Here is a 16,301-nt window from a genome sequence, read left to right as displayed (position 1 = left end):
CAGGGGGCAGAAGTGCATGAAGTTGCTCTTACCAGGGAGAAAGTTCTTGGGAAACCAAAAGGTCTGAAGGTAGATAAATCACCTGGACCAGATGGCATACAACCCAGGGTTCTAAAAGAGGTGGCTGAAGAGATTGTGGAGGCATTAGTAATGATCTTTCAAGAATTAATTGATCCTGGCGTGGTTCTGCAGGACTGGAAAATTACAAATGTCACGCCACTCGTCAGGAAGGGAGAGAGGCAGAAGGAAGGAAATTATAGGCTAGTTAGTCTGATCTCAGTGGTTGGGAAAATGTTGGAGTCGATTGTTAAGGATGTGGTTTCAGTGTATTTGGAGGCACAGGATAAAATAGTCAGCATGGTTTCCTTAAGAGAATATCTTGCCTGACAAATCTGTTGGAATTCTTTGAAGAAATAACAAGCAGGATAGACAAAGAAGAATTGGTTGATGTTGTGTACTTGGATTTTCAGAAGGCCTTTGACAAGGTGCCACACATGAGGCTGCTTGACAAGTTAAAAGCCCATGGTATTACAGGAAAGATAAAAACATGGTTAGAGCATTGGCTAACTGGTAAGAGGTGAAGAGTGAGAATAAAAGGGGCTTTTCCTGGTTGGCTGTTGGGGACTAGTGGTGTTCCTCAGGGGTCTGTGAAAGGATGCTTGTTTTTACATTATATGCCAATGATTTTAACGATGGCTTTGTGGCCAGGTTTGCAGATAATGATAGGTGTAGGAGCAGGTAGTGTTGAGGAAGCAGGGAGTCTGCAGAAGGACTTAGACAGATTGGGCAAATAGACAGAGAAATGTCAGATAGAATATGGTGCAGTGAAATGTGTGCTTATGCACTTTCATAGAATAAAGATGTAGACTCTTTTTTTAAATGGTGAGTGCAAAGGAAATTCCTTCTGTAGGATTCCCTGAAGGTTAACGTGTTGGTTAATTTGGTGGTAAGGAACGCAAATACAATGTTAGCATTCTCTTCTAGAGGGCTAGCATATACTGTAAGAGCAAGGATGTAATGTTGAGGCTTTATAAGGTATTGGTCAGACTGCACTTGGGGTATTGTGAGCTGTTTTGGGCCCTTTATCTAAGAATAATATGCTGGCTTTGGATAGGTTCCAGGGAGGTTCACAGAAATGATTGGGAATGAAAGGGTTAACATATGGGAGCGTTTGATGGCTCTGGGTCTGTGTTTACTGCAGTTTAGAAGAATGGGGGGGGGGTACCTCACTGAAACCTATAGAACATTGAAAGATAGAGTGGATGTTGGGAGGCAGTTTTCTATAGTGGGTGAGTCTAGAATAAGAGGGCTCAGCTGCAGAATAAAGGGACATCCATACTGAGCACAGATGATGAGAAATTTCTTTAGGCAGAGGGTAGTGAACCTGTGGAATTTATTGCCATAGACCAGGGGTTCCCAACCTTTTTTTATGCCATGGGCCAGTACCATTAAACAAGGCATCCATGGATCCCAGGTTTGCTGTGGAGGCCAAGCTACTGAGTATATTTAAATTGGAGATTGATAGGTTTTTGATTAGCTCTGGTGTCAAAGATTGCAGGGGGAAGGTGGGAGAACAGGGTGGCAAGGGATAATTAATCATCCATGATGGAATGGTGGAACAGACACGATGGGCCAAATGGCCTAATTCTGTGGCTAAGTCTTTTGGTCTAAATATGTGTTGCTATCTGATGGCCAAAACTTACTGAGCCAGGCCTTCTGTACAGAATTAACACCTATGATCTCACCACTCCCAGGCTTACTCGATCTCGATCCTGAAGGCATATCTTGCTTGCCAAAGCAGTCTAAATTCTGGCAATATTGCCTGAGCAGGTTTATGCCTTGATATACATATTGAAGCTATGTGCTTGAAAGCTATGAAAGCCAGAAAGGCTGCACTTCCAGCTATACCAGCTGCCCAAGGAGAGGGATTTTCAATCATTTTTAAATGGCTGCAATATTTTGTAACATACATCAAAGTTGCTGGTGAACGCAGCAGGCCAAGCAGCATCTGTAGGAAGAGGTGCAGTCGACGTTTCAGGCCGAGACCCTTCGTCAGGACTAACTGAAGGAAGAGTGAGTAAGGGATTTGAAAGTTGGAGGGGGAGGGGGAGATCCAAAATGATCGGAGAAGACAGGAGGGGGAGGGATAGAGCCGAGAGCTGGACAGGTGATAGGCAAAAGGGGATACGAGAGGATCATGGGACAGGAGGTCCGGGAAGAAAGACAAGGAGGGGGGGGTGACCCAGAGGATGGGCAAGAGGTATATTCAGAGGGACAGAGGGAGAAAAAGGAGAGTGAGAGAAAGAAGGTGTGCATAAAAATGAATAACAGATGGGGTACGAGGGGGAGGTGGGGCCTTAGCGGAAGTTAGAGAAGTCGATGTTCATGCCATCAGGTTGGAGGCTACCCAGACGGAATATAAGATGTTGTTCCTCCAACCTGAGTATGGCTTCATCTTTACAGTAGAAGAGGCTGTGGATAGACATGTCAGAATGGGAATGGGATGTGGAATTAAAATGTGTGGCCACTGGGAGATCCTGCTTTCTCTGGCGGACAGAGCGTAGATGTTCAGCAAAGCGGTCTCCCAGTCTGCGTCGGGTCTTGCCAATATATAAAAGGCCACATCGGGAGCACCGGACACAGTATATCACCCCAGTCGACTCACAGGTGAAGTGATGCCTCACCTGGAAGGATTATTTGGGGCCCTGAATGGTGGTAAGGGAGGAAGTGTAAGGGCATGTGTAGCACTTGTTCCGCTTACACGGATAAGTGCCAGGAGGGAGATCAGTGGGGAGGGATGCTTGGCCTGCTGCGTTCACCAACAACTTTGATGTATGTTGCTTGAATTTCCAGCATCTGCAGAATTCCTGTTATTTGCAATATTTTGTGACTGTTTACTTCATTTTTAATAGTTTGAAAAATAATAATTAAAATGAGTTAAAAACATGTAATTTAAAACATCAAACTGAACTGAAGTAGTTTAAACAGAAATATACCTACTACTACTTGAGTATCAACATCTCCTCAGTAGATCTGACTTAGCAAGGTGGAGCTTCATTACTGGATTCTATGGGGAATCGAGTAGCAAAGTGAACTTACAGGTTGGATCTTGCAAATTCGGCACGTGTGTGTCAAGTCCCTGACATGTCCCATTTAATAAGTAAATTCCAACAGCTCTGTTTGGAAGTGTAGACATTTATCTGCAAATCCCAGTTTAAAAGCCAATACACATTGAAAAATGTTGAAGTCCCCCCGAGGACCAACGTCTTGTTTCTGCACCTTTCCATAGTCTATCTATGTACCTGTTCCTGCACCTCTCATTGGCTATTAGAGGTTTTATAGATTAATTCCATCCGTACAGTGCAGGTTTAGCTAAAGCCAGATGGATTGTTTATACCCATGTGTGTAACTCTGGCTGTTCACTTATCAAATTTGAGTTGAAAGATGGTTCTGTCAGATCTATGCATCCTATGAACATATTCCTCCCTAATCATGTCCTAAATAGCTCAGACAAAATCGACTACAGGTAACAACCAAACCCTATTCTTTTAACATCCTTTGGATAATATTCCACAAAATTTGTAATGGACTGGATATTGCATGCCACACTAGGAAGCTAAATGAAGATGTAATTATTTTTGAAGAATTAGTTTAGGAATGCCTTGGACAAAAGAGCATGAAAACATCTCTGAAAAAATATCCAGCAGATGGCAGTGCTGGAGAGAGAGAGGCCGATGCCATTATTTAAATAGTCTTTATTTGAATTTAGTCAGAAGTGTTAATCTACTGGCCTGTATAAAACTATGCAATGAGTTAAACATCTTCTGAAAAATCACCTGAATCAGAAGCTTTCTTCAGTGTTTTTAATGAGATCTTACTTCTGAGTAGATACTGCTTTTTCAAGGGTAAATAAAAAGTGGATGGATATGGATGTCTTTCTACCGTGCAGTTCAAGTCGAAATCCAAATTAAACTGCATGGGAAATTATGTAAAAAAAACAGCTTGCATACAGGAAGTGATTCGTGCAAAAGTGATGCATACAAAACAAACTGCATCTTTAGAGGCCATAACAGATAGTGACTTGCTTCAAAGGTGCCTAAGTATTGAAACTTTAAGTAAATAATACCTCAGGTCACTACTATATTTTACCAGTTGACTTTTCCGTAGGCAGCTGAAATATTCTCACAAAGTATTTTCGCTACACTTTCCAAAAAACGAAACTTCTTTTTTCTCTTTGCAGTCACATTTCTGCAATTTTAAATGTCAAATGCAGTTGAGTAGGAAGCCTGTGATCAGATCCAATGTGACTGGTGGAGAAAATCTCTGTCAGGTGCTGTAATAGTCAATAAATAGTCCAATTACATTTTTCTCTGCTTCGGAGATAGGTTTTGGATCCCAGGTGACTCCCACTTGCCATGCTAAAGGGTACTTTGGACCATCTTCATTGTTTCCCACTCTTGTTTTATCGATTCACTTCATTTTGGTCAAATTGTATTAGATGGCAATTCTTATTGTCACTTTAATGTCACCTCTGGTCTCTAATCTCACATGGCTTCCCTGAGCAGCATTTAAATAGAGATTTTGATTTTGGGCATGTGTAAGATTTGCTCTCTTTTACCATTAATCAGTTCAGGAAATATATCATTAAGTAACAACAGTGCAAAAGCAGATCTGTAGTCATTAAGGGTGGGTAACGTTCTGTGATGTTTACGTCAGGGGACTGTGAGGGCCATGGCAAAACCTTCAGCTTGCACCTCTTGAGGTAGCTCATAGTGGATTTTGAGGTGTGATTAGGTTCATTGTCCTATTGTAGAAGCCATCCTCTTTTCACCTTCGGCTTTTTTACAGACGGTGTGATGTTTGCTTCCAGAATTTGCTGGTATTTAATTGAATTCATTCTTCCCTCTACCAGTAAAGGTTCCCCGTGCCACTGGCTGCAACACAAGCCCAAAGCATGATCGATCCACCTTCGTGCTTAACAGTTGGAGAGGGGTTCTTTTCATGAAATTCTGCACCCTTTTTTCTCCAAACATACCTTTGCTCATTGCGGCCAAAAAGTTCTGTTTTAACTTCATCAGTCCACAGGACTTGTTTCCAAAATGCATCAGGATTGTTTAGATGTTCCTTTGAAACTTTTGAATAGAACTTTTTTTCATCGAGAATCTGTGGATAGACCTCAAAAGAGCAGTGCATGCAAGACGGCCCAAGAATCTCACAGAACTAGAAGCCTTTTGCAAGGAAGAATGGGTGAAAATCCCCGAAACAAGAATTGAAAGACTCAGCTGGCTACAAAAAGCATTTACAAGCTGTAATACTTGCCGAAGGGGGCGTTACTAAATACTGCCATGCAGGGTGCCCAAACTTTTGCTTCAGGCCTTTTTCCTTTTTTGTTAATTTGAAACTGTAGAAGATGGAAATAAAAAAGTTTTCTTGCTTAAAATATTAAAGAAATGTGTCATCTTTAACTTTATGCCTTTTGGAAATCAGTTCATCTTTTACTGGCTTAGCTATTCACAGTAATAGAAATTTTGACCAGGGGTGCCCAAACTTCTGCATGCCACTGTAGCTGAAGTGTAACGGTTAGATAGGTATGGCCAGGCACTTGCACCCCCATCCATTCTTACTCCATGCAATTTCTGTAACAAGCTTCCTACAACTAATGAAATTCACAATGAATGAGATCACATGGTAACAATTTTTCTCTTTAAGGAATTCAGATTAAAGTTGATGTGAACTCAGTGGCTGCTCTTTTGGACCAGTTTTATGAAATGCAGCACCTCCTCATCATTTCCTCTCCGAGTGCATCTGACACTCACTACAGAATGCAGATAAACTTGCTGCAGGTGAGCTCAGGGATGACTGAAATCAATACTGGCACTCATATTTCTGTCTTTTTTCATGTGGAAGGAACCCTCCCTGATAATAACTGTATGTTGAATTCACATAAATTTTTGTCACTTGAGAATTCAAAATCTTTTGACCATTTGTGTCATCTCAAAGTAGCAATTTGCCAACTAACTTTCCATGCTTAAGAAATCCCTTTTGAGTATCTAATGTCAATATTTGGATGTTTCCATAGAGAGTTGTTTTTCTAGTAAAGCGGCATATTGGTTATGTAAGACTGTGCTCTATTCATTTTGTCAGGAGAATAACACTATTGGAGATGGCAACCCTATCGTTTTCTTGCCAGTCTTGATTTGCCAGAGGATTGTGTCTCTGGCTTTAAAATCACTTGGGACAGTTAGGTTGACTTGCTTTAGGATATAGACAAATGTTTTTCCAAGTCCAGAATGAAGTCCTTTTCAGCAATACCTGTAGCTTTCAAGGTTGAGGTACATGCCCTGATGATAGTGGTGTGATAGTTTGGTACTTAGATGATTCAGAGCAATGCATTTATCCCACAAGGGGACATGACATCAGACTGACTCACCACTGATAGAAATGCACACCCACAAAGACAATGTTCCACTTCTAGGTTAACTTTCCAGAAGAAGATGTAGCAACCGCCTTCTTCTTTTGAGCTGACCAGCTTCTGCCTAAAGCACAGCCATGGCTTCCTGTGCTATCATAACAGAGTGATGGCCAGCCTGTAACTGTTGAGACTGCCAGGACACTTGTGATATTTTAGGTCCCAAACTTCGTATTGAAGTCTTGGGACAATTGACAATAATATTCCAATTTTTTTGTATGATCTGTTTCACTGTAGAATAGTTGTTGTACCCAAGCTACAGTATAGATATGACAGAGCAAGGTCTTGGTCCAGTGATCCAAGTGGACTTGGTCCAGTGATCCAAGTGGACTTTAGACTGGAGATTAATGCACATACTGCTGGACATATATTGTACATCGGTGCCTAACAGCACAAGATTCATGTTTATTCAGTACATACACACCGCGTTCATACAAAGATGGTCTCAATCACAGATGATCTTGCCTACCTCCTTTTTCTTACTCACCCCACAATACCCCATCAACTTTCTTACCATGATTCTACCTTAACCCCTCTTTCTCTGATTCCCATCTCTCGACTCACCCTCCGACCCACTTACCTCCACTACCCTTGCACAACCATTCCTCCTTCCTTCCCTAAGTTGGGTACCCCTTCCCCTCTTTCTCCTCTGAACCCTTGTGTTATCCTTTGTGCACCTTCTCTTCACCCAACTGCATCGACTTCACACTGCCTTTCTCTCTCTCATCTTAACAGTCCTCCCTGTTCATATGCCATCACAGAGCAACAGGGATAAAGAGTGTCTGATGGTGATGGCCTTGTGGTTTGCTGTCCACCAGCCCTGTCAATCACCTCCCGCTCCACTTATGGCATCATCTGCAAGTTAGTTTGCCTTCACCGTTTCTTAGGAATGGAATGAAAGTAAGTTATTCCCAATCACAACCATCTGTTTAAGAGGAAGGCCCAGAGATAACTTTAGAAACGATCATCTAATGACTTTATAGATAAACAGCCAACTTTAAGCACCTTCATGCTTATATTTTACACAATCTTAATAAAGTAATAATTGCTGTACTGAGTGTCTCCAAAGACACAAACTACTGAGGGAATATTACATAAAGAATGGGGATTCAATGTTGAATTAACCCAAAGGTTAGCATTGTTATACTAATTATTATTAATTAGTCTCCCTAACTAAGCAGATTGTTCTTGTTCTCAATCAGGAGGCTTCCTGTGGACTTGAATTGAGGCAAGTAACAATAATTGAATTGATTGGAAATCAACCAAAACTAGTAGGACGTATAAGGGAGCAGCAGCTTTCTTCAGAAATTGCTAATGAACTCAGGTAAGATGGTCAGTGCCATTACATTGATTTTTATATAAAATCTGAAGTTTATTTTGGTAACTTAAGTGTTTTGCTGAATGGTGCAAGAAAGCTCTACTTAATTAAAATCAGTACCCTTTCTAAATGTGTTCAATTTGACTCATAAGGAAGAAGGGAGATTGATAGGGAACATTATTATTTAAATAGAATAACTACAGAATTTTCACATATTCCTAAATACAAAGGAATACTTGTCTCCTGGTCACTTCTCATCTTGTATTTCATAGTTTATAACAAAATATTTGAGGCAATTTGTTACCAGGCAATTAGATTTTAGTATAGAAATATGCAACTGGCTAGACAGGTGAGTACCTGGAAGCAGAAATAAAACGTGTTGATACTATAGGCAGAAAGTGCTAATGGTTGGTTGGCATCTTTGATGACTGACTAAAAGTGTATCACGTGGAAGATGTAACTAGGAAACATAGACAGCAATGGGGCAGAATCAAAATGTACCACACCCAATAATTGGTTTCATTTGCCACAAAGTGTCAGTTGTAAGTTAAATTATGTATAGGTTCTATTTCCTGAAGGCTGGTTCTCATTTTAGTGAATCCATAATTATGTTATCCATAATTTCATCACTCCAGAACGCTGTGATTGACTAAAACAAGGATGCTGCAACTAGAAATCCAGAAGTTTTCATTCACACAGCAAATCTCCATGAGAGACAGAGTCCAGAAGAATCCAAGAGCATCTCACACTCCTGACATAATGTTTTATATGTCCTCAACATAAAGTTAATGATTAATGATCAACGACAGTTTCAATTGCTTCAATCACCTACTTAACTACTACGACTTAATCACAACTTAACATTTTGAATGTAGTTGGGTAAACTTGCAAAATTATGTGTTTACAACAGCAGCACATCCCAGCCAGCAGAACTCCTTTGAATATTCAATACTGGTGACTGTTCCAAAAGCCAGATACCCAAAATATACATCTTTTGGTACAGTGCTGAAGGATGGTTGCAGGAATATACAGTACAACTAACCTGAAGGTTAAGTGACTAAACACATCTGTCCTGAACTGTGCATTAGCTGACAGGAAAACAACTTCAAAATATGCTTATAGCAGGAGCATCATCTGTTGTCTTCTGTTACGTAGCTTCAATGTGACTGAATCAAAACGTTCCACACCCAATGATTGGTTTCACTAGTCACCAGGTATTAGTTGTAAATTAAATTGTATGCAGGTTTAATTTCCCGAAGACGTGTTCATAATCAATAATTAATGCTATCCATGATTTCATAATACCAGAATAATCCCTAACAGCATCATGAAACAAAGCCTTTCCCATAGGATTATTCATCCAACCTAAGTTCAAATTCAAGTTTAATTGTTGTTCAGCCATACACGAATACCCATGGATACACCCAAACAAAACAGCATTCCTCCGGAGCAAAACACAGGCCAAGTCATACACAGCTCAAAACACATATTGCACATGTATGATACTGGTAAACACACAGTCTCCTGTACGTTGTTGGCAAGAACAAGTCCTCAGCCGTCTGCAGACAAACGCATGCAATCCAGTTTGTCTTCCACTGGGCGAACTCTGGAGGGCAGCACTGATGGGAGGCTACTGTCCCCAGTCCAGCATGGACACTTTGGCATCTCCCTTTGTGGCGGCTGCAACAGGCAACACAGCGACATGAGGCCTAACTCTGGTTACACAGCTCTCCTGCTGTCCTGCTGTTAAACCAGTGAACCAGACTTTCAACATTCTGTTACAAATGTCAGAATCAGAATCAGAGTTAAGTTTGATATAGAAACATAGAAACATAGAAAATAGGTGCAGGAGTAGGCCATTCGGCCCTTTGAGCCTGCACCGCCATTTATTATGATCATGGCTGATCATCCAACTCAGAACCCTGCACCAGCCTTCCCTCCATACCCACTGATCCCCGTAGCCACAAGGGCCATATCTAACTCGCTCTTAAATATAGCCAATGAACCAGCCTCAACTGTTTCCTGTGGCAGAGAATTCCACAGATTCACCACTCTCTGTGTGAAGAAGTTTTTCCTAATCTCAGTCCTAAAAGGCTTCCCCTTTATCCTCAAACTGTGACCCCTCGTTCTGGACTTCCCCAACATCGGGAACAATCTTCCTGCATCTAGCCTGTCCAATCGCTTTAGGATTTTATACGTTTCAATCAGATCCCCCCTCAATCTTCTAAGTTCCAACGAGTACAAGCCCAATTCATCCAGTCTTTCATCATATGAAAGTCCTGCCATCCCAGGAATCAATCTGGTGAACCTTCTTTGTACTCCCTCTACGGCAAGGATGTCTTTCCTCAGATTAGGGGACCAAAACTGCACACAATACTCCAGGTGTGGTCTCACCAAGGCCTTGTACAACTGCAGTAGCACCTCCCTGCTCCTGTACTCGAATCCTCTCACTATAAATGTCAGCATACCATTCGCCTTTTTCACCGCCTGCTGTACTTGCATGCCCACTTTCAATGACTGGTGTATAATGACACCCAGGTCTCGTTGCACCTCCCCTTTTCCTAATTGGCCACCATTCAGATAATAATCTGTTTTCCTATTTTTGCCACCAAAGTGGATAACTTCACATTTATCCACATTAAATTGCATCTGCCATGAATTTGCCCACTCACCCAACCTATCCAAGTCACCCTGCATCCTCTTAGCATCCTCCTCACAGCTAACACTGCCGCCCAGCTTCGTGTCATCCGCAAACTTGGAGATGCTGCATTTAATTCCTTCATCCAAGTCATTAATATATATTGTAAACAACTGGGGTCCCAGCACTGAGCCTTGCGGTACCCCACTAGTCACTGCCTGCCATTCTGAAAAGGTCCCGTTTATTCCCACTCTTTGCTTCCTGTCTGCTAACCAATTCTCTATCCACATCAGTACCTTACCCCCAATACCGTGTGCTTTAAGTTTGCACACTAATCTCCTGTGTGGGACCTTGTCAAAAGCCTTTTGAAAATCCAAATATACCACATCCACTGGTTCTCCCCTATCCACTCTACTAGTTACATCCTCAAAAAATTCTATGAGATTTGTCAGACATGATTTTCCTTTCACAAATCCATGCTGACTTTGTCCGATGATTTCACCGCTTTCCAAATGTGCTGTTATCACATCTTTGATAACTGACTCCAGCAGTTTCCCCACCACCAACGTTAGGCTAACCGGTCTATAATTCCCCGGTTTCTCCCTCCCTCCTTTTTTAAAAAGTGGGGTTACATTAGCCACCCTCCAATCCTCAGGAACTAGTCCAGAATCTAACGAGTTTTGAAAAATTATCACTAATGCATCCACTATTTCTTGGGCTACTTCCTTAAGCACTCTGGGATGCAGACCATCTGGCCCTGGGGATTTATCTTCCTTTAATCCCTTCAATTTACCTAACACCACTTCCCTACTAACATGTATTTCGCTCAGTTCCTCCATCTCACTGGACCCTCTGTCCCCTACTATTTCTGGAAGATTATTTATGTCCTCCTTAGTGAAGACAGAACCAAAGTAATTATTCAATTGGTCTGCCATGTCCTTGCTCCTCATAATCAATTCACCTGTTTCTGTCTGTAGGGGACCTACATTTGTCTTTACCAGTCTTTTCCTTTTTACATATCTATAAAAGCTTTTACAGTCAGTTTTTATGTTCCCTGCCAGTTTTCTCTCATAATCTTTTTTCCCCTTCCTAATTAAGCCCTTTGTCCTCCTCTGCTGAACTCTGAATTTCTCCCAGTCCTCAGGTGAGCCACTTTTTCTGGCTAAATTGTATGCTTCTTCTTTGGAATTGATACTATCCCTAATTTCTCTTGTCAGCCACAGGTGCCCTACCTTCCTTGATTTATTCTTTTACCAAACTGGGATGAACAATTGTTGTAGTTCATCCATGTAATCTTTAAATGCTTGCCATTGCATATCCACCGTCAATCCTTTAAGTGTCATTTGCCAGTCTATCTTAGCTAATTCACGACTCATACCTTCAAAGTTACCCCTCTTTAAGTTCAGAACCTTTGTTTCTGAATTAACTATGTCACTCTCCATCTTAATGAAGAATTCCACCATATTATGATCACTCTTACCCAAGGGGCCTCTCACGACAAGATTGCTAATTAACCCTTCCTCATTGCTCAAAACCCAGTCTAGAATAGCCTGCTCTCTAGTTGGTTCCTCGACATGTTGGTTCAAAAAACCATCCCGCATACATTCCAAGAAATCCTCTTCCTCAGCACCTTTACCAATTTGGTTCACCCAATCTACATGTAGATTGAAGTCACCCATTATAACTGCTGTTCCTTTATTGCACACATTTTTAATTTCCTGTTTAATACCATCTCTGACCTCACTACTACTGTTAGGTGGCCTGTACACAACTCCCACCAGCGTCTTCTGCCCCTTAGTGTTATGCAGCTCTACCCATATCGATTCCACATCTTCCCGGCTTATGTCCTTCCTTTCTATTGTGTTAATCTCATCTTTAACCAGCAACGCCACCCCACCTCCTTTTCTTTCATGTCTTCCCTCCTGAATATTGAATATCCCTGAACGTTGAGCTCCCATCCTTGGTCACCCTGGAGCCATGTCTCTGTGATCCCAACTATATCATAATCATTAATAACACCAGAATACATCATGAAATTTGTTGCCTTTGCAGCAGAAGTACAATACAATACATAATAATAGAGAAAAAAACTGTGAATTACAGTAATTAACAAATAAAATAGTTAAATTAAGTAAGCAGTGCAAAAAAAATTTTAATGAAGTGGTGAAATAATGCTCATGGGTTCAATGTCCTGTCCAGAAATCAGATGACAGAGGAGAAGAAGCTGTTCCTGAATCATTGAGTGTGCACCTTCAGGCTCCTGTACCTCCTGCCTGATGGTAGCAATGAGATCAGAGCATGTCCCGCATGATGGGGGTCTTTAATGTTGGATGCCGCCTTTTTGAGGCATTGCTCCTTGAAGATGTCTGGGATAGTACTGAGGCTAGTGTCCATGATAGAACTGACTAAATTTATAATTTTCTGCAATTTATTTTGATTCTGTACAGTAGCCACACCTCCTTGCCCCCATACCAGGTGGTGATGCAGCCAGTTAGAATGCTCTCCACTGTACATCTGTAGAAACTTGCGAGTGTCCTTGGTGATATACCAAATCTCCAGAAACTCCTACAGAAATATAGCCGTTGTTGTGCCTTCTTTGTAGCGACATCAACATGTTGAGACCAGGTTAGATCCTCAGAGATGATGACATCCAGAAACTTGAAATTGCTCACTCTTTCTACTTCTGATCCCTCAATCAGGACTGATGTCTGTTCCCTCATCTTACATCGGCATGTAATTAATTAGCTTGTTTATTTCGGCTCTTTTCTTAAAGATGTGCTGAGTGCGTCCCAGCTACCACTGCACCCCTGCATGCTTCACGGCCTGGTATCAGTCCGCCTCCCGGAGGTTGGGGACCACTGGTCTTACTGATGTTGAGGGCAAGGTTGTTGCTGTGACACCACTCAACTAGCTGATACATCCCGCTCCTGTACGCCTTCTCATCACCATCTGAAATTCTGCCAAAAATAGTTGTGTTGTAGATGGCATTTGAGCTGTCCCTAGCCACCCAGTCATGGAAGTAGAGAGAGCAGAGCAGTGGGCTAAGTACACATCCTTGAAATGTAACGGTGTTGGTTGTCAGCGAGGTGGAGGTGTTATTTCCAACCCGCACAGATTGTGGTCTTGTGGTTAGGAAGTCCAGGATCCAGTTGCAGAGGAGGGCACAGAGGTCCAAGTTTTGGAGCTTTTCAATCAGAACTGTAGGAATGATTGTGGTAAAGGCTGAGCTGTAGTCCTAAAGAATCTTGCAATCCCAACAAAAACATCCACTCGCTGTTAAACTGCACATGGTCTACACCAAATCCAGCTCCTCCACCAGTGAGCAGTTTTCTGATGGGTAGAGCTGCAGTACTTGAAGTTCTTAATGTTCAGTCATGTCTTGTGGTCATAAAAAAAACACTTGAAGAGACAAAAATAACTTTCTTTGGCCCTGGAAAGGCTGTTGTGACTGAACATGCTGCCATCTAACTGGGAGTAGGGCCAAAGGAAGGATCGACTGTCATTTACATTACAGAAACTTGTGCTTACAGTGATCACCCTTACTGTAATATGTTAAAGCCCATCAGCCAATGAACTCACTGCTGTTTTCCCACTTAAATACATTCATCAACAGATTTCCTTGGTTTTAACTCCATGTATTCCTGAAGATTCTGGTTATAGGTAGGTGGGCAGGAAATGATGGTGGGGAACAAGGGCAGGTAGTGGAAGTAATAGTGAGCGTCAATCTTTATCATAGCGCAGGTTTGTTTGAAAGATGCAAATGTGGCGTGAAAGGAACTCCCAAGTCTGATCACATATTTCCGGAAACTGCTTGTTTTGTGTCTCATTGCAAAGGCACCCAAAGACATCTTTTGCTGAGGCTTGCTTTCTCCAGCCTGGCTGTTGTGTGCACAATGAACATGCCAAATTTAAACCATCATTTCTAAGCAAACCAGGATGTTTGGAGCTTAATATGCAGGTGTACTTGCCCTTGCCATGGCAATTGGGATTGAAGTGGAAGGTCCAACAAAAAGGTAGGTATTTCCCTGGAGGTTTCGAGTGCATACAAATAGGAAAAATATTCCTCTCTCTGGATGCATTTTGAGAAATGTGTTAATTTTCAAATTATTCATCATCATCATTTGCATTAGCATTGTAAGTAAATGTTGCATTTGTAAATTAAGAAAGATGTTTTGCAGCCTATTTAACCTGTGCTTCTTTTCTGTTCCAATTGCAGACAAGTCTATTATTTATCTGACAGACATTTTGATGTTGTCCTGGTTGATAAATATGGCACAGACAGGGAACGTTATATTCAACCTGTTACACCTGGTGAGCTGTTTTCATTCATAGACGAGTACCTACTGAAGGTGGACGAGAGGGCTGCCCAACAACAAAAGGAAGATTTCTGCACCTAAAGCTCAGACTTGTTGGCTTTCCTTCCAATTTGCCTCAAACTGGAGGTTTATCCTTTTCTTCACTTCCAAAGTATCATTTTTTTACAGCAGCTCTCAAGGATAAATATCAAGATATCAATTTAATATTGCAATTTAGGTTATTCATTGTTCCAGAGGCGATATTGTCCAGCTCCCAAGGGGTATGACCAACAGGTTTTGGGGTCTTATACTTATAATTTGAATTCATTACAATCCCTTCTTTTCAAGGCTAAGATTATCTTGCTGATACCACAGCAATTTTGGATCAATAATCTATCGTTTCTCAGCTTTCACTTAAAGGAAATAGTGAAATTTCTTACAATGCAAACACATCTTTATAGGATGAGAAAAGATTGTCAAGCCTAACCAGATATACCTGACTGATTTTAATTCCATGAAGAAGCTTTGTGCTATGTATGTTGAATTAGAATTTATACTATGTTCAATTTAAGTTTGATCTAGTTTAAATGTAAACATACTCTATCAACCACATAAATGTACATTACAGACTGCAAATCCACAGGCATTAATGTGCACATTACATTGATCATTGATGTTCAAAAGGAAATAGTTGTACAATTAAAATTAGTAATTGTTATTAAGTTGTGGAACGCTGTTTTTGAATGTCAGATTAAATAAGATGAGCATAGTTACTGATATTCTGGGAATTGTGATTTTCTATTTACAGTTGTCATGGCTGGAGGTATGGGTTGTATGACAAGGGGAAGACTCATGGTTCATTGAAAGTTTTGATGGACATCTCTGTAGTTGGAACAGTATTCGTGTGATTTAATCTCAGTCTGTCAGCATTTAAACTTTACGGTCTGTCAGACTAGCAAAATAAGGGTAATATTGTCTTCCACAATAGGTGAAAAACTGCTTTCAATTTTAATTTGCAAGGCATTGTAAGTCTTTATTTTTCTTATATTATGATAAGAACTGCATGTTTGTAAAGTACTGTATAGGAATTATTTGTACTGAATATTATTCATTTCTATGTTATATATTAAATAAACTGCCTTCCGGTTTTGGTCTAGCCTTCAATCTGAATGAGTGTCACTGCAACTGCTTCACAGGGATACGATAAATCTGATACAGATTGTTACATTCCTGTAAATCTCAAAGGAGTTGAGGTGATCTTCCAGTTAATTTCTATGCTTCATTTTCTAGATTTTATACCTAAGTCTAACTTCATTTCGGATCTCCCCCTCCCCCTCCCACTTTCAAATCTCTTACTATCTCTTCTTTCGGTTAGTCCTGATGAAGGGTCTTGGCCCGAAACGTCAACTGCACCTCTTCCTATACATGCTGCCTGGCCTGCTGCATTCACCAGCAATTTTTATATGTGTTGTTGGGAAACTGGCCTGTTTGCAGGAAGACATAGACCAACATCTGAAGAAGATATATAATAATCCTGAAAGAGAGCAGGAGTTGGGAGAGTACGACATCCTAATAGACCCA

The 16,301-nt window shown here is 41.1% G+C and overlaps 1 protein-coding gene across 1 annotated transcript in view; it reads left to right on the top strand.

The window, feature by feature from the left end:
- Nucleotides 1-15,871, top strand: part of LOC134353358 (sushi repeat-containing protein SRPX2-like) — a 93,344-nt gene extending 77,473 nt beyond the window's left edge. The window contains exons 9-11 of the mRNA XM_063061392.1: nucleotides 5,710-5,843; nucleotides 7,672-7,793; nucleotides 14,642-15,871. Coding sequence (XP_062917462.1) covers nucleotides 5,710-5,843; nucleotides 7,672-7,793; nucleotides 14,642-14,822 — 437 coding nt within the window. The 3' untranslated portion in view covers nucleotides 14,823-15,871. The remainder of the gene's footprint in view (nucleotides 1-5,709; nucleotides 5,844-7,671; nucleotides 7,794-14,641) is intronic.
- Nucleotides 15,872-16,301: the final 430 nt, after the last annotated feature.

This window comes from Mobula hypostoma, chromosome 10 (genome assembly GCF_963921235.1).
Source record: "Mobula hypostoma chromosome 10, sMobHyp1.1, whole genome shotgun sequence".
Classification (NCBI taxonomy): domain Eukaryota; kingdom Metazoa; phylum Chordata; class Chondrichthyes; order Myliobatiformes; family Myliobatidae; genus Mobula; species Mobula hypostoma.
This window is presented reverse-complemented; position numbering and strand designations above follow the sequence as displayed.